The sequence below is a fragment of the Gavia stellata genome, chromosome Z (assembly GCF_030936135.1).
Source record: "Gavia stellata isolate bGavSte3 chromosome Z, bGavSte3.hap2, whole genome shotgun sequence".
Lineage (NCBI taxonomy): Eukaryota > Metazoa > Chordata > Aves > Gaviiformes > Gaviidae > Gavia > Gavia stellata.
In genome coordinates, this window is record NC_082637.1 from 29,784,336 (window position 1) to 29,808,703 (window position 24,368).

Here is a 24,368-nt window from a genome sequence, read left to right on the forward strand (position 1 = left end):
CACAGTGCAAGCTTTATACATGCTACAGGCTGTAGCTTTTTTCCACTTGTTTCCCCAGCCACCACATAATTGAGCTAACTGCTGCTTAGGCCACTGCACTTCTCTCTCTTTTTTTTGCATTTTCTTTTGATCTTGTATTTTCTTGTGATTTCCACCTCTTTCATTTGCTTTGGCAAATCAGGTATTCTGTAAGTGCTGAAAACCTGCTTCTTTATAAACCTGACTGCATGAATGATGGACTGTTGAGGCTTCCTCAAATTCTAACTCACTCATTTGGTTCAAATCAGAGATGGGCATACCATTGCAAACAAAAGCACGTACCAAAGCATGCCCTGCAGCTGCAGAAACAAATACAGATTATTTGTCATTTCTGACACCAGAATCACTCTTGAAAATATTTGATAAAAATTATTTGAAGGCTTTGCTGCCTGGAACCATTTGTTGATTTTGTGTAAAACTGTGTCACAGGATATTTCCTCTAAACAATACCAGGGCTTTTGCATCTTTCCCACTTAAAATTCTGAAAAGTTACACCTATAACAACGAAACTCTAACTACCTGTTGGTATCTGATGTTTGATTGTAGCGCTTAGCCAACCTACTCGAATGACGTCAAATAAGAAGAGCTTCAGGTTGTTCAGTCTGATTATGCTATAATATTTAACCGTATTTGAAAGCAAATAGGAATTCTAGTTTTAATATTAAACTTTCCAGCACAGCCAAACAGCCAGCTGCAAGCTTTTTTAGAACAAGAGCTATCAGCAGTTCTTTCAAAGTTCACTTTTAATCTGCTTTTGACAAAACTGACAAAGTCTTACAGCCAAGCCTGAAGACCTGATTTTGCTCCTGCGGCCAACGGCAAATAAGCATCAGTGCCAACAGGACTGTGCTTCAGTGCTTTCCTCACTGTAAAACTGAAGATAGATTAAACAAGTTCCCAGGGTCGTCCTCACCTTTCCTAGAGGAGGGCAGCACGGTTCTTATGGGCAATGTTATATGTCATATGTTTGTATGCTTATCTGAACCCTGTTTGGAAGTATTTATAGAAGCTATGTGTCTTGCCTTGATTCCTTGCACAAAAACATATTTTACGCTTAAATCTCAATTGAAAAAGCAAAGAAGCTTAATCTTAGGACAACTGTCTTCTGTATGAATGAAGTATGTAGGGGGGGTGAAAGGAAAAAAGATTTTTCAAAAACTGACAAATAAACTTTGAATGAAAACTATTGCTTTTACACTTTCTCCCTAAGTAAATTTTTTCCCCAGACATTTTATAGTGTCATTAAACAGTATAGCTAGCTAATTACATACGATAGCACTGCTTTCTAACTAACTGGTGATTGTATACTAATTTATCATTAGAAGTCTGCTAAAATACTTATGTGTGTAATGGTGGATTACAAAACTTTCTGTAAGATGAACACTTCAGTTGGCACATCACCTATACTTTCAATGCACGAACAAAGGGGAACTTGTCTCCCATACAGAGGATCGTAATTCAGCAGGGTCAAAGTTATCTATGTTTGCTAACTGGTGTTGTAAAATTGTTTTCTACTCAGAAGACATGCAGATACAACAGTCCTTGAGGCACCACTGTGTAGCAAACAGTTCATAAAGAACAAAATGAAAATGACCACCCTACGTAACCTGTAATTCACACAGCACAGTCAGAGAGTCACCCTGTTTTACCTATTGCTTTAATTCTTATGCCTAGGTAAACAGGTAGCAAAGCCTTTTGTTTGGTGACTTTTTTTTTGCATTTTAAAAGCTTTCTACTTCACTGTGCACATGACAATTTTTAACCCTTAATTCTACAGAAAGAACCATAATGTCTGGTTCAATAGGATGCATGTGCTGTACATAGCTTTCCCAGGCTCTTGGATATCATGTAAGATGTGGTATTTTTAAAGATGTGAGTATGAGACAAATACAGCATGCCTGTATTTCCAGTGGTAGAACCTTCCTTTATAACTTGTTGGAGACAGAAGAAGAACGTCATCTACTGTTATATTTTTTTGACATAGAGAGCTAGCATTCTGGTTTTGACAGAAAGAAATTAAAAAGGCAGCCATTGCATCTGCTGAGAATCCCTCATGTTCATTTCCATTTTTTTTAAAAATACACAAGTTCTGTTAGATTTATTAACAGCCTGATAGGCCAAAGGTCATTCTACTTTCATTAGGGAACTGTCCCATTTTTTGTGTGATTTTTTTCTGACTAGCCAGTTCACAACATTAAAATGTTACCACAACTGTTAAAATGTTATCTCAATTACTGTATTTCATCCTTTTAGTAAACAAATAAAACAATAAAATTCAGAAGGAATACCTGGAAAACATGAACGTGTGAGTTACCAAAAAGCAAATTTAAATATTAGTTAAAATATTATTTGTTAAAACTCACAATTTTCTCAGTGATTTTACTTCTCCTTATTTTAAGTATTCGTATTTATCGCTTGTTTTTTCTTCTTCTGCGTTAGACTATTCTCAACCATTCAGGAAAACTTAATAAGAAAAATCCTGTAGCTTACTATTTTCAATTAAATTATTTCATCCCTGCTCCTTTCAAGTATTTGTAGAACAAACTGAACTCAGTTTCCTTTATGCAGTTCAATCATTCATTCACAAATAGCAGGTAGACCTTGTAATGCCACAGTGTCTTCAAAGACAAAGGGTGGCCCTGACTGTGTTCACACATCTAGGTTTGCATAGGAATCATCTCATTCACAGGCTGGGAACTGCTCTGTGAAATACAATTTTGATGTTCATATTGCTTCTACTCTCATTCATTCTTAAACTTTCCTATGCTCTCAAAACCATTGTAATTAATTCAGGTATGATATGGAGAAGACACTACCTCTGCAGAGCTTAAAATAATTTCCCATGCCCTCAAGTGCAAATTTTTAATGAGTACTAGAATTGCTAAAGAGAGGCCCATTGGTAAAACTGCACTGAATTATTGACAACAACATACGATACCCTTCGAGTCATTTATTACCAACAAAGTATGTAAGCGAAGCATGCTAGAAGGTGAGAGAAGAGACGAGAAAAACAAAACTGGTTTAAATTCTGAGCTTTCATATACACTTCAGACTAAAGTAAAACAGGTAATCTTGACATTTCTAGTAAAATATAATTTTTATCATATCATTTATCACATGTGACCTGTAATATGATATTATCTTGTATCGTGTACTATCATATGATATGCAGCTGGTACTGCTACATCCCACATATTTCCATTAAATTGTCTAATTTTTTTTTCTTATTTAAAAGTTTTCCATTTTATTAGTATTTTTAAAAATATGTTTATAAGTTTCACAACTTCCATTAAAAAGTGTGTGATTTCACAAATTTCTTTTTGGGTAGCATAATTCTAGCAACTGGTTTGTGAGAAAACTGCTTTACAGGATTCAACAGGATACAGGATAAGCAATGACCTTTTCAAGTGAAATGGAAATTGCAAAACACACACAGTCATCAAATCGTCCAGTGGAACATCCATTAAGTCCTTTTGACCTTGGTCTGCAGCCAGTTCTGCTGGGCAACCTTTACACCATGTTAGCTATTCCCTTTTCCCACCTGATCCTCATTAGAAGCAACTTTCTTCCTGTTTTGTAAAAGAGAAATAGGAAATCTGCTCATCCAGTCTAATGCAGTCCAAGATACTCGCTGCCAATAAAACAGTCTAGCTGCAAAACATTAGGTGAATGGGAAAAGGCCAAGAACAACATTACAGAAAATCTTAAGTGACTGAAAATAAGAAAAATAATGCAACCCTGAAAATTAAACTATGTTATGGGGCTATTTCAGCTTCTCATCTTCTCTTCCTTTTTCATTATGTACCTCCTATGTGAGAGGCAGTTGTTTGAAATCAAGGGCTATTTTCAAGGATAAGTAGCCATAGCCTGTTGTCATAGACTTAACTGACCTCTTGCAGAAAGCACCAAAATTCTGCAGCTTGCAAAAACAGGAAGATCTGCAAATGTGAAACAACTGGCACATATGTAGCTTCCCCATAAAAAGAACTCCTTTATTTCTTCTTCTCTCACAGCACCACAAGGAACTAACCCCTCATTCTCCTGTCATCCCTCCACCCACGGCTTTCATGCAATATTGAGCAGTCCTCTGTTCACCACACCTTGCATTCCCACTGCAAGCCTGCTGCCTCCTGGGGCGTGCGGGTTCTGCCTTCACCATGCTGAGGAGCCAGCAGCTGCCACTGACAGGTCTCGCTCGCTTCTCTTGAGTTTTTTAGAGTTTCTAGGGAGCTGGATGGGTTAGAAAATTAACTTATTTTTCTGAGTCTGAAGTTTATCATGCAAACCAGTCCTTCCCCCCATGTGACAGTAGCCTAGTCACTGGCTTTTGATTCTTCTGAGACTTACAAAGATCATTTAATCTTTGTAACTTCTTCATTCAAGATTTTTCAGAATATCTCTTTTTATCTCTTTTCCTAGTATAGAAAAGGAATGTATCTGAATTCTTAAATTTTTTCACATAGCCAGAATATAATTTCCTGTCCAGCTTTTCCTGTAGCAATTAACTTAGCCTGCATCACCACAGGTATGATGCTGCCATGTTCCAGCTATAAGATTAAAACAAGCAGAGCAATGAGTACAGATAGAAAACAGGAAGTAAAAAGTGTTTTCATCAACATAATTATTTCAGTAAATACTGTGTGGTAGCAAAAGGAGAAGTACTACAGAAGATGTGAATTACAGTAATTACCTGAACTTTGGACAGCAGTCATGAATAACTCAGTATTTCTATTCATCTATGTGGGTAGTCTGTAAGATCTGAAACATCACAAAAAGAGAAGTAAGAAAATTATTTTTGTAAAGTATGTTTGACAAATGGGGAGAAAGTAAAAATTATACAGGAAAAATGTTACTCTAAAGTGAGCTGGATCTGTTAGCCTGTGGGGAAAACAACTTGCAGGAAGAGCATTCATGAATATTTGAAACAATGAAGCATGAAGCAAAGGCGCTCTGGGAGACAGTCCTGAAGTAGCAGGGAGATGAACTGGTGGACTTCGTATTAGGAAAGACAGATGTAAATTACATACCTGTTTAAACAGTTTATTTTAATGTCTTTCTGTCACATGCTTACACTTTTTCTGGAAGGGCAGCTGCTGCTGGTGAGCACACACACAGCAACGCCAACTCTGCTGTGGCTCTGAGGGGTCCCGCTGTGCCCCACCTGCCTCTTGTGCCCTCAGCCTCCACTCTCATCTCCCCTGCACACACATCCAGCCCCAACACATGGCTTTATCCCTCCTCGTCACTGCTTTCCTCTGTCACAACTGGGCCACCTCCTTTAAAGACCTGAATTTTGTGAAAGCAGTGGCTAAACTAACAGTTTTCCATGATCCCCTGGTCCCTGACAAACCTGCGCCTCCACATGTGGCAGCTCATGACAGCAGGAATTTGCTGCACTTTATGCCTTCTCCAGTGGAGTGGCTCTTTTAAGGGATCTGTTTGTTGTGCTCCCCAGCTGCTTTTGCAGCTGAGTTTTTGCTGTAGTTTGCAGGTTGAACCCTACTAAGCAATACTGGGAGGTGTGAGCTGCATGTTGTAATACCCATCAGTCCCAGGTTAAGCAGCCAGGGAGCAACCTATGAGTGGTATTCAGAGCCCAGCATGGCTTTGGGATAGCCTCACATCCAGGAAACCTGCTCACTAAGAGATGTATGGCCTCCCACTGCCTCTTCTGGGAGCTCCCAGACACCCCTCAGGGCTGCCCTGGGTCCCAGTCCGAGGTGCTCAACTCCTTTATGGACTGCACAGGGCACCCAGGTGCTTAACGTCAGCTTCCTAGGCTTGCTGTCCCAGGGTATGGATGGAACCACCTCGTGCTTAGATGTGTCAATCCTTTGTTGAATCTAGCCTGATACCTGTCAGACACCGGTACTCTTCAGTGCTGCCTTATCTTGACAAGACAGAGGGAAAAAGTGAGGTGATATCCCCTCTCTGAGAGCAGCAGTTATTATTTGTGTATGCCCATTTCCCTCCTGTGTCAATGTCTGTATGCGTGCATATGTATAGGTATGAAGTTATCATACATACCTCTGTATGTCCATTCTGGCTCATCGTCAAGGGCTGCAGGAACACATCTTCCAGAAAGTGTGCAAGCTCAGACAATGGAGGGTTAATGACTGGCAGGCATCCCCGTGAAAGCAGCCCACAGCCCGCCTGCAGTGCAGGCACATGAACTGAGAGCACACGCACACGGAAACTGAACCTGTCACACTTAGAGAGAGTTTCAGAGCAGTATAGGTATCACATGAAGTTCTGCCTTTACTGCGGGATGGCACGAGCAGAATTAATCCTCTCTGTAGGGACCCTTCATTATAAAAGAACTAAGACCCATTAAAAGTACTAACACAAAACATTCACTCCCATTTGTCTAAGAAGGAAACACAGTACAGGAGAGTTCACTGTGAACAAGATTGACTGTAAACTTCTGGGCCACAAAGATAAAAATTTTATAGGTCATTACAAAATACGCACATGCAAGATTCACAGGAACATACAGAGGAGTTTTCTCTTATCATAAGGATCAGAAAATTAACTTGGCATTCAGTTAAGGTGCTTGCTTAGTTCAAATTTCAAGGTAATCTTTTCTTATTATTATTCCATAAGAAATAGCATAGAGCACACTAGCACACAGTGCCAAACTCCTTAGACAAATAAACAGGTTCAGCTCCTCTGTGCATCTACACTCTGCTAAAATGCTGAACGATGCAGCAGTCTTACCTGCAGCATTAACTCAGCATGACGTTTCACTGGGTTGTTCACCCTCAACCTCCTCTGTGAAGGGTACATTAAAAGTGGTCACACTGAGAGATAACAGCCCTCTGCCTGCGCCCGGCTGCAGGGGAAGCACCCTGTGCTGTCAGTGCTGCAGTGGTCTGAGCCTCTCTGTCAACTGTTTCACAGTGAGGTGGAGGATAATCAGTTTGCCCTTTCCCAGGGAAAAATGGTGGTAGCCCAGGAACGTGTTTAACATACCTGACTCCAGCCTGGGGTGAGTGCTGCAGCCTTTCTTCCACGTGGTGACTGGGGCCAGAACCAGCCTGGAAGTGCATATCCAGTGTAGGCATCCGTCAAACTATTGTTTCGGCAATGGGAGAAGATGCAGGGCTCGAGACCCAGCAACAGGTTTTTTTAGCTGTAGCTCTGCGTGATGGGAAGTCAGCATCATGCTTTGCATGGCTGATGCAGATTTTTAAGGGCAGGTGAAACCCCTGTTGAGCAGGCCAGCAGTTTTGAAGCAGGAGCAGGGGTAGTGACCAGCTTTGTTACACGGTCCCAGATCTGCAACAGCTGAATGAGAAAAAGCACGTTCCTGGAGAGGCAAGAGGAGCTTGTTTTGACCCGCCAGGGACATGCAGGTGAGGGGCATGCAGCACTGAGAATCAGGTTGCTACTGCTATCCAAAACTTGCTAGCCACCTCCCCAGCTGAACTGCACAACCGGAAACCTGTAGCAGTGGTGCTGAACAAGCCACAAGCTCCCAAGAGGAAGCTTTGCTGAGCAATTTTCATTTCTATTCATCCATGAGCAGGAAGGACAAGGTATTTCCCAAAACTATTAGCAGGTTTCTGGTGAGGAGGTAGCCCAAACCATAGAGATAAGCACTTAATTATTACCTGCTTCCCCAGCAACATCATACAAAAATACATGGAGGAGAGATTTGCTACAGGCTGTGATCAAGGATTAAAGACATGTAAGTGAAATGTGAACAACAGTTCTGTGCATCCAAGGCATCTGGAGATTTGGTATATGTGTGTGAATAGCTATTGGGTATAATGACCCTGAGATATGAGTCTGTCATGCCCTTATGCCAGAGAGTCACAAGAATATTGACAGCCTGATAAGTTACTGGTAAGATGATTTCCTTCTTGTCACAACTGAACAGGGTAAATATAGTACAGGGAACTACATGTGAATGTGTGTTTCAAATACCCAGATCAGAATAAACAAATAGGTGACTTTTGGTAAAGGAAAAGGTGGCTTAGAGGAAATATGACCTGAAGGAATTGCAAGATGACATTGGAGAGTGGGAAGCACTTGCCTTTTATCACCTGATTTATGTATCAGCCACAGATTAGCTGGCACTCATGCCTGCTGTTACCTGTACATGAAGTGATGCCACACTTCCTCGGTGTTGTGTAGGTGGCTGTAGGCAAGGGCTGAGGGAACAGGACTATTTCAACTTTGGAAGGGTTTTGCACTGAAATGAAGACTACCCCAAACTACTCCTTACCTGAATGCCTTCCTTAGGAAGGGCAGCAGCTGGTCTTCCTGTGTTTTCACTTTTGCTATGACATGAGTGACCCACCTTAGAAAAACTCTGTCTAATAATTACATTGTTTTATGAGATTTGTTCTTGATGTTGACATCCTGATAGATCCTGAAAACAAAAGTGAGAATGGCTTCACAGATCCTTTGAAAACTAAAGAAGCAGTAATGGTGGTGGAAGCTTGAAATAATTGTAGTTGATGAGAATGTGTGGCAGCTTTGTACCAGCTGCTGTTTCCTTTTAAATACTCTGATTTGTTGTAAATGAACATCCGCCTCATTTGGCTAAACACAGGGCAGAAAAATACAGTCCTGGTTGAGCAGACATGAAACAGAATCACAGAATCACTAAGGTTGGAAAAGACCTGTAAGATCGTCAAGTCATCAACCCAACACCACCATGCCCACTAAACCGTGTCCCCAAGGGCCACGTCCACACGTTCCTTGAACACCTCCAGTGATGGTGACTCCACCACCTCCCTGGGCAGCCTGTTCCAGTGTTTCACCACTCTCTCAGTAAAGAAATTTTTCCTAATATCCAGCCTGAACCTCCCCTGGCGCAACTTGAGGCCATTTCCTCTTGTCCTATCACTTGTTACCTGGGAAAAGAGGCCAACACCCACCTCTCTGCAACCCCCTTTCAGGTAGTTGTAGAGAGCGATAACGTCTCCCCTCAGCCTCCTCTTCTCCAGGCTAAACAACCCCAGCTCTCTTAGCCACTCCTCATAAGACTTGTGCTCCAGACCCCTCACCAGCTTCGTCGCCCTTCTCTGGACACGCTCCAGCACCTCAATGTCCTTCTTGGAGTGAGGGGCCCAAAACTGAACACAGGATTCGAGGTGTGGCCTCACCAGCACCGAGTACAGGGGCACGATCACCTCCCTGCTCCTGCTGGCCACACTATTTCTGATACAGGCCAGGATGCCATTGGCCTTCTTGGCCACCTGGGCACACTGCTGGCTCATATTCAGACGGCTGTCAATCAACACCCCCAGGTCCTTTTCTGCGGGGCAGCTTTCCAGCCACTCGTCCCCAAGCCTGTGAATGGGGTTCTTGTGGCCAAAGTGCAGGACCCGGCACTTGGCCTTGTTGAACCTCATACAATTGGCCTCGGCCCATCGATGCAGCCTGTCCAGATCCCTCTGCAGAGCCTTCCTACCCCCGAGCAGATCAACACTCCCTCCCACCTTGGTGTCATCTGCAAACTTACTGAGGGTGCACTCAATCCCCTCATCCAGATCATCAATAAATACATGAAACAAGACCGGCCCCAAAACTGAGCCCTGGGGGACTCCGCTTGTGACCGGCCGCCAACTGGATTTCACTCCATTCTCCACGACTCTCTGGGCTCGGCCGTCCAGCCAGGTTTTTACCCAGCAAAGAGTGCACCTGTCTGAGCCACGAGTCACCAGCTTCTCCAGGGGAATACAGTGGGAGACAGTGTGGAAGGCTTTACTAAAGTCCAGGCAGACATCAACAGCCTTCCCCTCATCCACCAGGCAGGTCACCTGGTCATAGAAGGAGATCAGGTTGGTCAAGCAGGACCTGCCTTTCATGAACCTGTGCTGGCTGGGCCTGATCCCTTGGTTGTCCTGCATGTGCCCTGTGAGCACCCTCAAGATGATCCTCTCCATAACCTTCCCCGGCACCGAGGTCAGGCTGACAGGCCTGAAACGTGAGATTGTGTGTGGTGGTGCAGCTCACACAGGTACAGCCCAGGATAGGGTGAGACAGGCAACCCAGTACTTTCAGGACTCCTGGCCAGTCAGAAATCGAAACTGTCTCTACGTGGAAGATACGAGGCTCAAGCGCCCTGTTGAAAGTGCCTGTGAAGAGCTTCTCCCTCCAGAGCTGCAGGAAGGGGCTAGAGTAGGAAGAGCTGGAGCCTTCTTTATCGCATCAAATGTGACTCCCTCATTCAGGATTTGCATAAATTACGTAGAGCATCTAGACTCAAGCAGTACATTAGAAAGTTTTATTGCACTGACTACAGAAGTCCTACAGCTCCCCCAGACTGGGTTAGTGAAATAAAGAGTCCACAGTAGGTAGCAAGAAACCCTCTTATAGACCATGGCAGAAAATTCTCACAATCATTTGTTGTTACCCATACGTAACCCACCTCATTGAATATCACCCAACAATACCTGAAATAAACTCATTATTGCAATAAAGATTTGAGCCTGAGCCTATTTTTTGAATAGTACCCTGTTCCGATTTCCTCACTGTGTGCAATGGAGATTTTACAACAAACCTAGGCAAGGTCTGGTTAATTCCATTGTTGAAAATATTCAGAAACATAATTAGTCATGTTCCAAATAAGGTAGGATTAATAGACAAGTCAAGTTCTGATTATGGAGTTTGCTATGCCCTGTCAAATACTAGTGGGTATGCTCTCTAGGAGAAAATCCATAGGCTAATTCTAAAGATTATTTTCTGCATTGGGGGTAGCAAAATTTAGGCCTAAAATCTGTTGGTAGCAAGCATCTCTGAATTTCAGATATCTACATATGTTTGGAAAACTGAGTATAGGTGTTCCTGCATAGCTATGAGCACTGACCCTTTTGAAAATCAGTCAATAAAAACGGTTGGAAGAGAGGAGAGTAACAGTAGAGGAATCAGAGTACAATTAAATCTGCAGACAAAGAATGAGATTTCTTGAATGCCTATGTCCTTTTTTGACATTATGCAATTTTGATTTCTTTCATTTCATATACTAAACTCATTGATTATATCACATCGCAAGCTAGAAATGTATCAATTTTCAAAGGACTATTAAAATTACCAAGGCAGTTGAATAATGTGTTAGAGACAGAAGAAGACCAAAATCCAGTGAAAGACAAAAATGTGTGATTAAGAAAGTTTATTTTCCCTTCAAACTTTTAACAGGATGTTATGACCAGTGTTTTTGTTGTTTGTTGGGGTTTTTTTAAAGACAAAGAAATACAGGCCTCATTCATAAACTAACAAACTGTGTAAACCATTGCAAATTGTGACATGCGATGAACGCAGCGGTTCAGTGTGCCCTCCGGAGATTACAGTAGCAAAGGAATAGTGCAGGAAGTTTCTGTTTCCTTCCCTAAAGCTGATTTAAGATTAAAAATTAATCTCAAAAGAGGTTATGAGTATCTCAAAGAGTTAATGAGTATCTTAAAACTGCTTGTTTCACATAATTTTCCAAAGGTCAGCTGATCCTGAGGTATATAAAATACCAATGCATGAAGATGAGAAGCACAGCTGAGACAGCCAGCAAACGAACTGCAGACAAGAACCAAGTGCTGTGTCTGCTAGGAAAGATGCCAAAAGGTGTTTTTACCTTCATTCGGCTTTTTGTGCTGTTACTCGGTTTCTCCGTTATTTGTCTGGGAATCCTTTGCATTTCCCCAAGTTCCTCCACATGCAAGTGTGAAAATAATGAGCTGGTGGTTTACTGCATGTTAGCTTTGGGGTTCTTTCTCCTTGTGACTGGCATTTTCTGGAGCACTTTCCATGAAGTCTTGAAATACAGGGGCCTCAACAGCATCTTCATTCGAAATCCCAGCTGTAGAGAGCTACGTATCAGCACCATAGACAGGTATGTGTTGCAGTACTGCTGTTGATTAATTGGGAGGGAGGGATGCTGTTTCGTAAACGTATTGTGAGAAGAAAGAAGCAATACAAGTTTTTTAGAAAATAAATGTAGCCATTTTATTATATTTCTATGGAGAGAACTGTAGTCTGAAATTTGATTTGCTAGAGCAAGTAGCAATGTGCAAACAGCAATTTGTGTAAACAATACATAAGGAAAGGCATACTACAGGAAACACAGCAGGTTTCACAGAGTGGTCCAAAGCCATGCATGGAGGTATCAGGTGCAGCTCTGCTGACTTCATGGAGCTCCTGCAGGAGCATCATCAGTTCCATCTCAACAGACAATTCCAGATGTGCTGCTGTGAGATATGTGCTCGCATTACTTATTACCAATGAGGTATGCAGGGAGCTTCAGCTCCCTATATGGTCCCTGCTAAAGTTTTCTTGTGTAATCGTTCCCACTATTTTCTGGCGCTTTGAGAGAGAGAGTTTCTTAAACTGATTGGCGCTGGGCCTGACAAAAGTCTTTAACAGGGTCCCTGGACACAAATTACTTTTCCTGGACTGTTGTGGAAACTGCACCAGAAACACCAACAATGGGTACTCTAGAAGCACTATAAAACCAACATTCAGCAAACTTTGGTTAGATAAGCAGAAACATGCAAAATGTATTTTAAAACTGTGGAAAACAATGGATATTGTAATAATAAATAACTCATTAATTTAACCTACTTCGGGCAGTGATCTCTCTCTTCTTCTAAATCAAACTTTTCTCAGGCACTTGTTGAAATACTCACAAGCATGAGTGTTTGTATACCATGGGTGGGAACTCTCATGGGGAAGGCTCATCTTTTTAGAATGCTGTGTTTTAATAAAACATTTTGCAGAAAGACACAGGTAATGATCCCAGCTATGCCAGCTGTTTTATATTAATGTACACCATTGATCTAAACCTACTTAGGTTTCCATTTAAAGTTTAAGCCTCATCTAAACTTTGGAAACATAAACAGACAAAGCATCTAACCAAGCTCTCTGAGATAAATCACATTTCACCATGATGTGTTTCTTTTTGGTTTGCTTTTTTTCAGGCCTGACTTCTATCCCCCGTCCTATGAAGACAGCACAGATCCTGAAAAACAGACCTCCCCACTGCCAGTTGCCTCCACACTGAAACAGCAACAAGTCATCAATATCCCTCCACCTCCATATAGCGAAAGCAGCGCAGAGTTCATCAGTGGAACTAATGAGCAGGAACAGCCACCACCATATGAATTATCTGTGAGGCAGCTACAGCAGCAGCAAACAGCTGACCAAGACGCAAACTCCAGAGGGGAGTCAAATTCTCATCCATCCACACAGGAAAACAGTTACCATCAGGATACAGACTGCCAGGGGACCTCAGAAAGAGCAATGCCCATCAGAACACCTGAGACAGGCAGTGGGTAAAATCCTGCATCTATGAAGTAGGGAAAATTGCAAGAACACATGTGTCAGTGATCCCTAATAGTACACCACTTGGGGTGTAACTGCTCAGGAAAAGCATTGACCACTTGTGTGTTTCAGTGGAGTTAGAGGGGATATATATAAAGGTGCTCGGTATTTCAAAGCAAAATGAATCTCCATAGAGATAGAAATGATCAGGCTGTATCTTAAAAAAGTCAACATCACTGGCCATAGAAGTTTCTTATGCTGCAAGACAAATGAAGCATCATGCTGTTATCAATCTTAAATGTCTTGTACCTCATAAGCAGTTTTGGGCAAAAGTCCTCATTTGTGGTTTTGCAACATTAGCTGACTTGGGAATCTTATTAACTCAGCTTTTGTTTAGAATTGTAAATTATTTGTTGTAACTGATTATCTTTGTATCATATGCCTTTCAAGTTACTTGTTTTATTTTGGGGTATTGATAGCTGGTATTTTACTACTGAATTCATGAACAAATGTTGTATTTAAAACAATTGCTATGTATTTGGTTATATGGTACAAGGTGTCCATGGTTCAGGATAAGCACACAATACAATACACATAATACACTTCCTAGCTACAGACAACCTTGGCTGTGCCCACAGCTCCTCAAAAGGAACTAGCAATCACAGGAGGAAAAGCCTTCTCTGACTCACTCCTCTGAGCTGTCTGTAAAAGCAGTTGCTTCCACTGCAGCTTACTGGAGACTGTAAGAACTAAAAAAGGGGTTCTGTACCCTTTTCTGACACCAGTGGCCTCGTGGTTAGGGAACAAGTACCAGAAAGAGGACAGGACAGGCTTGGACTCATCCTTCCTCTGTTACATGTTTCCTTCCTTCCACAAAATCACTGAGGCACATTTGCATCCAGGCCACTGCCATCTATAATTCTGAATGACAAGAAAAATTTCATGGAGGTCCACTCAGATTTAGAGCTGCAACACTGACTATAGGTGGAGTTTTGCTGTTTCTTGCAGAACCAATGAGACAGAAAAGTTACCATACTTTCCAGATGCCCACATACCCCAAGACAACAACTTTAGCATTATGGATGCATACACATTAGAAATGCAAGACATGGTGGTGATGGTAACAATGGCTAAGGACAATCGCATCGTTTTTTCTTCCAAAGAAGAAAGGTCCTTCTCCTTTGTGAGAAGGACCTATAAACCTTCAGCTGATGCAAGGAGAAAGGAAAGCAGGATAAAATGGGGTGGAGAAACTACAGAGAATGGAAAATGAATTCAAGATAAGATGAGGAAGAGAAATGTATTAAAAAAATCACAGACTAGAAAAAGAGTCCCTGAAAAAGATAGAAGCTGATAGATGATGCCATCAGCATATAAAGATTTTTCAAAGTGACTGAGAAGCAGCACAGCACAGAGTAACACAGTAAAAGCCAGAGGAACACTGCACATTATTTCCAAAACAGCTGAAGTGAGGATGTCCTACGCCAAGTGTCTTTGTTACAGTCTTATCTCCTAGCACTACCATATCTGCACCCTGAAATGCCTTGCTTCTTTACTCCAGGGCCCCGGATCCTGAAGGCTGCAGGCACTGCACAAGTATTGGGGCAGGGATCAATCACAGCAGATGAGACTGATTTGCCAGGAGATCTCCTGTGGCAGAATGCTTGTCCTGTGCAAGTTCAACTTTTGTTTTGCTGTGGGAGTCTAACTTTTCCACCAGCTAATCTTTAAAGGAAGCCCATGTGAGCAGGAAATAATTGAGACTACAGGTAGCTCTGAGAGCAAGCACTGCAAGAACTGTCCAGTGATCCCATGCTTTTGTTTAATGACTTACTGACTTTTAGTATGGAGGAAGCATTTTGCATGTGTGGAAATTGTTTTTTTCCTGTTGGATCATATTTCTGATTAGGAAGCTGAAAGACACTTTCTGCTCTAATGTAACCCACTGCATAGACCTAAATTCAGAGGTATAGGATGCAAGGTATGGGATGATTTCTTTCATGTAAAAGCACCTAAGTCATATCAACCCTTTGCACAAATAAAGCCTCCTTCTCTAGTCCCTTTAGCACAGGGAGGGTTACGGCACGTAGCCATTTCTCATGTGCTTTCTTGCATTTACTTAAGGTGAATAGAAGGTTGCTCTTGGACCAGTTTGCTACAGGAAATGAGATTAAGATTCTTTCCACATAGTTTATGGACAATCAGGTAGAGCTAAACATCTCTTCCTTTCCCCTGATCCTAGGGCAGTTCTGCAGTGCCCCTGTTTAGCTCCAGCCTTCCGCAGATGTTTTGAGGTCTCAATAGATCCAGAAATGTGAAATCGAAGATAACTGCATCTTCAACGTGCAATATGGAAGAAAGTATTTGAGACATTAAGGTTATTGAGATAAGGAGAAAACTAAGGTTAATAACTAATATTTTATTTGATACAATCTGGTTTTCAGTTTGTCTTTTCAGCTAATGAACTATTTGGCTATGAGCTTAACAGAAAATGGTGTGGGCAATTAGCTCAAAAATGTCAACAATCTTAAAGCAGCAAAACCTTTTAAATGGTTTGCTTTTGATCAAACTTACTAGCATGAAGTCATCGTTGCCAAGAATAGCAGCTGGAAGTTTTAGATTAAAAGGAATTTTCTTTGGACTGAAGAATATAAACCAGTCAAACTAAGGCTTCAGAACAGAACAGGTTCTTTCAGTGCATTGACAACAACTTGCTGACACAGGTGACTGAGAAGCCAACACAAAGGTGTGGGGCTGCCCTGATACTTACAATACCAGAAGAAATGGGTGGGCATGCGAAAGCCTTCACTGCAGTGATCATGAGATGGTGGAGTTCAGGATCTTGAGAGGAGGGAGAAAGGCAAAAAGTGGGACCAAAGTTAGCAGAGCAGACTTTAATATCTTCAGAGATCTGCTGGGAAAACCCCATGGATTATGGCCCTGGAGAAAAGATGAGTTCAGGACAGCTGTTTGATTTTCAAGGACCACCTCCTTCAAGCTCAGGAATCCTGACATGTAGAAATCAAACAAAGGCAGCAGGAGGCCTGCATGGATGACCAAGGAGCTCCTGACTAAAATCAGATATGAGCAGGAAGTGTATGGTAAGTGGAAGCAGGGACAGGTGACCCAGAAGAAATATAGAGACACTATCCAATCCTGCAGGGTTGAGAGTAGGAAAGCCAAAGCCCACCTGGAGTTGAATCTGGTGAGGAACGTGAAGAGCAACAAGAAAAGTTTCTACAGGTACATTAGGTGAAAGAGGACATAGAAAAGGCTGAAGTGCTCAATGCTTTCTTTGCATCCATTCTTACTGGTAAAACCAGCCTTCAGGAATCCCGGGCCCTTGAGACCACAGGAAAAGTCTGGAGCAAGGAAGACTTACCCTGGGTGGAGCAGCATCAGGATAGGGAGCACTTAAACAAACTGGACATACACAAGTCCATGGGATGACTTGGGATACACACATAGTGGTGAAGAAGCTGGGCCATGCCATTGCAAGGCCACCCTCCATTATCTTTGAAAGACTGTGGTCATTGGGAGAGGTTCCTGAGGACTGGAAGAGAGCACCTGTCACTCCTGTCTTTAAGAGAAGAAGGGGGATCTGGGGACTTACAAGCTGGTCAGTCTCACCTCAATCCCTGGGGAGGTGATGGAGGAACTAATCCTGGAAACGCTTGCCAAACCCATGAAGGAAAAGAAGGTGACCAGGAGTAGTCAGCATGGATCTATGAAGGGCAAATGATGCTTAACCAACTTGATGACCTTCTACAATGACTGGCTCAGTGGATGAGGGGAGAGCACTGAATGTTGTTTGCCTCAACTTTAGTAGGGCTTTTGACACCATCTCCCATAATATCTTCATAGACAAGCTGACAAAATACGATTTAGACAAGTGGACAGTGAGGTGGATTGAAAAGTGGCTAAACAGCCGAGCCCAGAGGAATGTGATCACTGCCACAAAGTGCAGCTGTAGGCCAGTCATCAGCAGTGTGCCCCAGGTGTCAATACTGGAGCCAACACTGTTTAACATCTTTTAACAACCTGGGTGATGGGGCAGAGTGCACCCTCAGCAGTTTTGCAGATGATACAACACTAGAAGGAGGAGTGGACACACCAAAGTGTTTTGCTGCCATTCAGAGGGACTTGGATGGGCTGGAGAAATGGGCCGACAGGAACCTTATGAAGTTCAGCAAAGCAAAATGCAAAGTCCTGCCCTTGGGGAGGAATAAACCCTAGCACCAATACATGCTGGGACCAGTGGGCTGGAAAGCAGCTCCACAGAGAAGGACCTGGGGGTCACATGCTGGACAACAAGTTGACCACTCAACAGCAACTCACCTTCACAGCAAAGACGGCCAGTGATATCCTGAGCTGCGTTAGGAAAAGCATCACCAGCAGGTGGAGATGACCCTTCCCCTCTGCTCAGCACTGCTAAGATGCATCTGGAGTGCTGGGTCCAGGTCTGGGCTCCCCAGTACAAAAGAGACATGGACAACCTGGAGTACCTCCAGCAAGGGGCCACAAAGATCAAGGGACTGGAGCATATGTTGTATGACGAGAGGCTGAGAGAGCTGGGAGCGTTTAACCTGGGGAAGAAAAAGGTTGGGAGGGATGTTGCTTATTTCTACAAATACCTGATGGGAGAGAAAGAAGAGGATGGAGCCAGGCTCTTCTCAGCGGTGCCCAGTGACAGGACAAGAGACAATGGGCACAAACTGAAACACATTAAATTCCATCTGAACACTCAAGAAAGTTGGGATTTTTTTTTTACTATGGGAGTGGTCAAACACTTGAACAGTTTGCCCAGAGAGGTTGTGGAGTCTCCACCCTTGGAGACTGGACATGGTCCTGAGGAACCTCCTCTAGCTGACCCTACTCTGAGCTGGGGGATGGACTAGGTGATTCTAGTCCTGATGGACTAGATGGTCCCTTCAAACCTCAAGGATTCTGTGATCCTGTGGTTCAGGTGAGTACTGCTGCCTTCCAGATTGTCTCTGAACACAATGTGCTTCTCATGCTGCCACTAACTTTCTTACAGAAGGGCGCTTCTCCCAAGGTGAAACGTAATAACGATTTAGCTGCGCTGGCAGGTGAATTTGCTGGTATTTTATGACGGCTCAAACCACATGATGCTGAAGAGCAGATGCTAGAAGCCTGTGAGGTAAAAAGCCACAACCATGCTCTCCAGTGAGACTATGCCAAACAATTTGTTGCTTCTAGTCACATTGGCACTACGCTATTCTACCATTTTCAGTAATGCGGTCTCAGCGATTGTGTTTTTGTAAACTGTTAAAGTAGGTTATTGTCAGAGCCTTCGTGAAACCAGATTGCCATCTACTGCAGCTGGTGCTCTACTGACTTTCTGATACAAGCACAAGTATGCTTCTTCACAGTCCTGATTCCCACCGCATCTTGAAAGATACTTGCCTTCAGTACATCTTACTTTTCAAAGTACAAGTCCCAGTCCCAGAAGCTTGGCAAGTGGGATACTTGGTACTACAACTAGCTAGTTCACCATGTGATCAAAAATTATTTCATTGTCAGAGAACACATAAGAGATTTTAGAAGTTCTTGGACTGCCTTTCAGAACGTTCTTTCATGCAGCCCAGTAATTTGAACTAAGTGTCATAATCCAGAGTATGTCTGTGCTTGACCACGTGTGATCCACTAGTTAGCAGTTTACTATCCTGCACCTAGAGGAGTTTGATCTGTAAGAAAAATGAAAGATTAGATAAACAAGATTTCTGTAAAGATAAATATTCTTACATTCAAAAGTAGATGTCCAAATGGTGTGAGGAGGCCATGATCGTCTCTAAAAAAATCTTTATAAAAAGAACTAAAGCCTTAAAATCTCTCGTGATTTACGGGAACACTTAATGGTAAGGTAGAATACTATGTGAGAACATTAGTACCTCATTATTTAGAGTCAATTAAGTAGATAATGTAATTGTATTAATTGTTTTATTAGGATGCTTGAAAGTGCAGTGTGTCTTGTCAACAATTATGTATTAAGACAGAAATACAGCATTACTCTTTATTGTGTACTAAGTGACATAGCAATTTTTTGACAGAAGTGTTGAAAGAAATCAAAACAATTTCCTTTGCTGCAATATTATATAAATTGCACTAAAATTTGACAACCACCTTGAATTGAAACACACTGCAAAGAGGCAAGTTGCACAAAGCCACCTTGACAAATGATACAAGTGACCACACTGTTCCCAAGGAAGCAAAGCTTTCAAACAAGTCACATGCATAAAGTGTGTTCTTCTTCAGAGCACAGTATTGTAGCAAGAACTGCAGTATCATTTCACAAGCAGAAAAATGCTGATGTCCATATCCCCAATATCCTTCTCAGATCTATGCCGGGACGTCTCTTCTCCTTTGCACTCCCCAGATTTTTATTCCATGATCCACTGCTACAAAGAATCTAACAGAAACTGCGTCCAGCTGGTGAATCAGACAAGTATTTCTATTTAATTCATTAGCATTCATTTTAATTTCCTCTTCAATACACACTTCACTTACCACTTTGTGCTAAGTGGAGCATGACTATTCCAAAGACTTAAAAAACTTCCATAGTAACACCTTCATGAAAAATTGCTGAACTTGCAGTGATTACCTTTACAAACACAGTAAGCACCAATATAATCTGGTGACATGAGGAATATTGCAAAAGACAGCCAGATTCCACACCCAACATATTGCTGGAAGGACACAATTCAGCTTCTATAGAACAAATGCCTCCCTTTGGAGGAAAAAAAACACAAAGAGCCTAAAATCAGGAAAACCTAAAGGCACAAGTCACATCAATATGCTTTAAAAGGAGGGGTAAAAAAAAATATGGGATAACCCCTTCTTTGGGAGCATGTGCAAGTGTGTATTCAACACTGCTGCCAGCGTGCATCTGTGAGCAATGGGAGAGACAGGAGAGGAGGATTGGTGTCAGGTGAGGAAATAAACCCTTTGCAAAGCTTAGTATACAGCCCTTATGCCTCAGACATGCTCTGTATATGTCTTCGTAAACCAACAAGAAGGTGACAAGGATCCCAAGCAATATTCACCACGCGTGTCTTTACTTTGCAACTCCCCCCTCTCTCTCCCTAACAGAAGTTTCCCCAACCTTTATCACAGCATTCAAAACCAAGCAGTTTTCCTTTTCTGTCACATGGCTGACAACATCTGAAGGTTAAGGACTCTTTCTTTGGTTATATTGTTATCTGAAATTAAGATATTGCAGGTAAAACAAGAAGTCAATACACTACTGAATTTGGAGATCAATGCAAATGAATATGCTCAATATCATATTGAATTTTTCTTCCCACCCTACCTCTATCCCCAAGAAAACTTTTAAAATCATACAAGGCACAAATGGCTAACATATTTCAGCAAGGTCCTATCTCTTCCTTGCTGTTCCTCTTTTGGCCCTGGTTTAACAATCTTCCACGGCTTCAGGTGATGACAGTGGGTCCCTTTCGCCCTGTCCTCTCATGAATTTGAGATATTTTCAGTGCGATTGCTATAAGAGGACTCAGCACAGCCTAAAGAGGAAGAAATACACTGAATTACATAAAGCAGAAATATCAACAGACACCTTACATTTATAAATTCCCCTTTTAACTGTAGTATTATATAATAGTAAATAATTTAATAATAATAAACACTGACACAGTTACAGTGTCTATATTGTCATACTTGATATAATGAAGTATCATGCTGAGTATATGTTCTGTGAAGTGTTACACTAAGCTATGCAGAAAAGAGAAACCAGTAAATACACTATACTGATAATGTCTCTATGTAACAGGAATTGTGGACCTCTTGTGAAATCTGCTCTACAGAACAACCTAGAAATCACAAATGTAGAATTATTTCTATTCTGATGAGTGGAAGCCACATAGATGAGATTTTCTTCCTATGCACACTTAGTCTGTGACACTTAGGGTCAGAAGGTATGTAACAATTACCTTAAGAAACCATGAAAGTGTGTTTTGAGTAATACCACCTGTAATTGTATTAAACAGGATAAATTCCAACAGAAGCAGCATGAACTCTCAAGTTTCAGGCTATAGACCTTATTAAACGGCCATATGAATGAAACTGCCCAGATGGGTGAGTGCAGAAAGCAACTATGATAGTACCGTATGAAAACCAAGTAAAATAACAATTTTTCAAATGGCAATTGAATCTTCTCTCAGTTAATTAAATGATATGCAAAGATAAACTGGCAGAGCTGAGTTTGGTGTGAAAACCTTATTTTCAGTGAATCATATATTTGATTACCAAACTAGTAAGGTAATTTTCTGGCCCTCTAAGATTTTCCCCTGCTGCCTCTTTCAAATAAACTACATTCTGGCTTTAAGCCTGTCAGGTTTAAAAATCAAATCAAATCAAACAAAACTAATTCTGGAGAGCTTAAATTTACAGATATCTTTTTATGAGCTAATATAGTCAATACTTTGAATCTGTTTCAGCCGCCTAACCGTTTCTGACAGTATGAGTTGTTTGCTTTATTTATACAAATGGTAAGACAGTTAAATCAAATGAGCAAGGAGGGAGACTAGCTGTGCAAGCAGAGCCATGGAATAACACCATGAACGCCACTGGTTTCAAGTGAATTTATGATCAAAGTTATGCACAAGTGTGAGCAGTCCAACATTACTGTTCAAAAAGCTCCACATTCACAGATCTCTATCGACTGAATAACCATTTAAGCAGAATACAAGTCCATTAAAGTCAAACATGTTTACAGAAGATTAATATGCAGAGCACAAATTCACATCCACGGGCAAATACTGAAAAGTAAATATTAAAATGTGCCAATTTACAAGGTCTGGATCATATCATTGCTTGCCTCCAGCAACATGGATTAAGAAGAACTGAAAGAAGACCAAAGCATCTGAAGTGCCTCTGGCACTGCCCTAAGAAACCTCTTCCCTATTTAATGTAAAAAGCACAGGAAAATTTACAAAGCAACCCTACTGACCAGCTTTACTTGACCCTACTTTCTTAAGCAACAAATGCACTCTGAAGAAAAAAAACAAAAACAAACAGAACTCTACACAATTCTTTGAAAAAGACACAAAATCAAATGAGTTTATGTGACACCCATTTAACATAAACAATTCAGCTGCTGCTCTTTTGCCAAGTTGTTCCAATTACTACTATACTGCTTGTTACAAACATGCTTCTCAATAAAGAAAGTCCTATTTTAGTTTTGTCCTCTCACACTTCAATTTAACTACAATTTCTTCATCCCAAGTGCATTCTCTTCAGAATGGCAAGAGCAGAGCAGAATAACAAGGAACTAGAGCTGTATATGTAATTTAAAAACTCTTTTATCTCTGCAATGAATGGTTTACATTTCAGTTGCAAAAGATAAATCCTAGCCAGCAATCATTTATAGTTAATATGACTCTAGAAATACTTCTATATCTTAAAGAGATCTTGATTTAAAAATACTTTTCAAATGGTTTGGAAAAAACTTTACTATTGACATGTCAACTCAAAATAGCAATTGCAATCACTTTGTACATTAGTAACATCTTTATCTCTTGGAAACTGTTTGGGAATTATGTCATGTTATCCTTTAGATAAAATGTAAGAACTGAAAATTAACAGAACTGACTTAAATCACAATTTGCTTTAGTAATAACAGATAGAAGTTATACCTCTAAAAAAATAACTGATAGGAATGATTATTCCATACCATGAAATACATCAGTCAGGCAGATTATCTAACATAAGGCAAATGAAGATCAAAAGCCCTTTGCTTGGGAATAGTCTATACCAAAGCTGTCAAAGGTATAACATTCCTGCTTGGCTCACATAGCATTTTTTTCTCCCTGTGACCTTGCAAGAAAATTCCATACAACTCCCTTTCTTCTATTCAAGTTCTCAGGTAAGATTTGCCCCATGATGCATCCAGTTTATCAAAGGCTCAGGCAGGGCCAAAATGTACCTGCTTGCAGGTTAAAAGCTCAGTATTTGTCTTGAGTTTGGCTTTACAAAGTATTTTTCTCAGAATATGCCATCTCTACGTCAAGAAACACCTTGTGAAAAGCTACTATGTGTAGCACTTATGCTAAAACTTGCCAACTTTCATCAATAATTCATGCAGTTCTGACACAAAACCATCTGTCCGGACTTCGGCTGGAAAGCTTGAATATAATTTCTCTTCAGTCTCTCCCCCAGCCTGCAATGAATTTCAATCTTGTTAGGAAAACCAAATCTAGGTGAGTTTTACACAGTCTAGGCATGGACATTTTCCATAGGTCTCAAATTCACTTTTCCCAGTCCAATATAAGTCTCAAAAACAAGTTGCCCCATCAGTCTCATCAGTGAAAAGAATTCTGCAGAATTTATCTGGGAAAATTAAAGCAAAACAAAGCTCAGAGAATGGTAATACACTCAAATAGGATCCAAACATTTTAGTGAACACCAGGTAACTACAACTCTCTTTTACAGTTCTCAAACTTTTGCTGTCTTTTCTTACTGTACTGATCTGCATTTTGCATTCAGCATCATGTCCACCAGTGTTATTTTGGGCTCTCTCAGCTTTACATATACCCAAGTGAAGGTACAGGGTGGAACACTAGGAACACGGGGTCAATTATATGTATATATGTCAGTGTTTGTAAAACATTAAACACTTAACCATTTGCTCCGGGCATTCTGGGATCACAGGGAGAGGTAATGGAAGGCCATCCAAATAAACCAGTCTTAAAAGAATGTCCTACTGGAGACAAAGATCCAGCATCAGTCAGCTAAACCTTGTATGACTGTTACATAGGCATTTAGGCACCTGAATTACTAATAATCAAAATGACACTTTGGACAGTAATTATTTCAGAACAAACATTCAGACCTTGCTACAGATTTCTAAGCAGAGTTGGCATAGTACTATATGTTCCAGAAGAATTCACTTCCCTGGAACAATTGTTAATGCCTTGAAATTAAAGAGAGATAAACAAATGGGTTAGCACAGCATGAAGTCATCAAAGAAGGGCTATAGTTTAACTTTTGGAGCCCTGTAAAGGTAGATGTGCCAAGTGTTTTCCATCTCT

The 24,368-nt window shown here is 41.3% G+C and overlaps 2 protein-coding genes across 2 annotated transcripts in view; one reads left to right on the forward strand and one right to left on the reverse strand.

Annotated features, from left to right (window-relative positions):
* Positions 1–11,525: 11,525 nt before the first annotated feature.
* Positions 11,526–13,394, forward strand: TMEM252 (transmembrane protein 252). The gene is made up of 2 exons (XM_009817968.2): positions 11,526–11,875; positions 12,960–13,394. Exons 1-2 carry the CDS (start codon positions 11,526–11,528, stop codon positions 13,315–13,317), a joined length of 708 nt encoding a protein of 235 aa, XP_009816270.2. The 3' UTR covers positions 13,318–13,394.
* A 5,855-nt stretch (positions 13,395–19,249) lies between these two features.
* PGM5 (phosphoglucomutase 5) overlaps positions 19,250–24,368 on the reverse strand; it is a 77,299-nt gene continuing 72,180 nt past the window's right edge. Inside the window, exon 11 of the mRNA XM_059833429.1 lies at positions 19,250–20,843. Coding sequence (XP_059689412.1) covers positions 20,754–20,843 — 90 coding nt within the window. The 3' untranslated portion in view covers positions 19,250–20,753. The remainder of the gene's footprint in view (positions 20,844–24,368) is intronic.

Bases quoted from the DNA above. Each gene is read 5' to 3' on its own strand.
- TMEM252 (XM_009817968.2), top strand. From the start codon at position 11,526: ATGAGAAGCACAGCTGAGACAGCCAGCAAACGAACTGCAGACAAGAAC. The intron at 11,876-12,959 runs GTATGTGTTGCA...GCTTTTTTTCAG, and splicing joins CGTATCAGCACCATAGACAG to GCCTGACTTCTATCCCCCGT.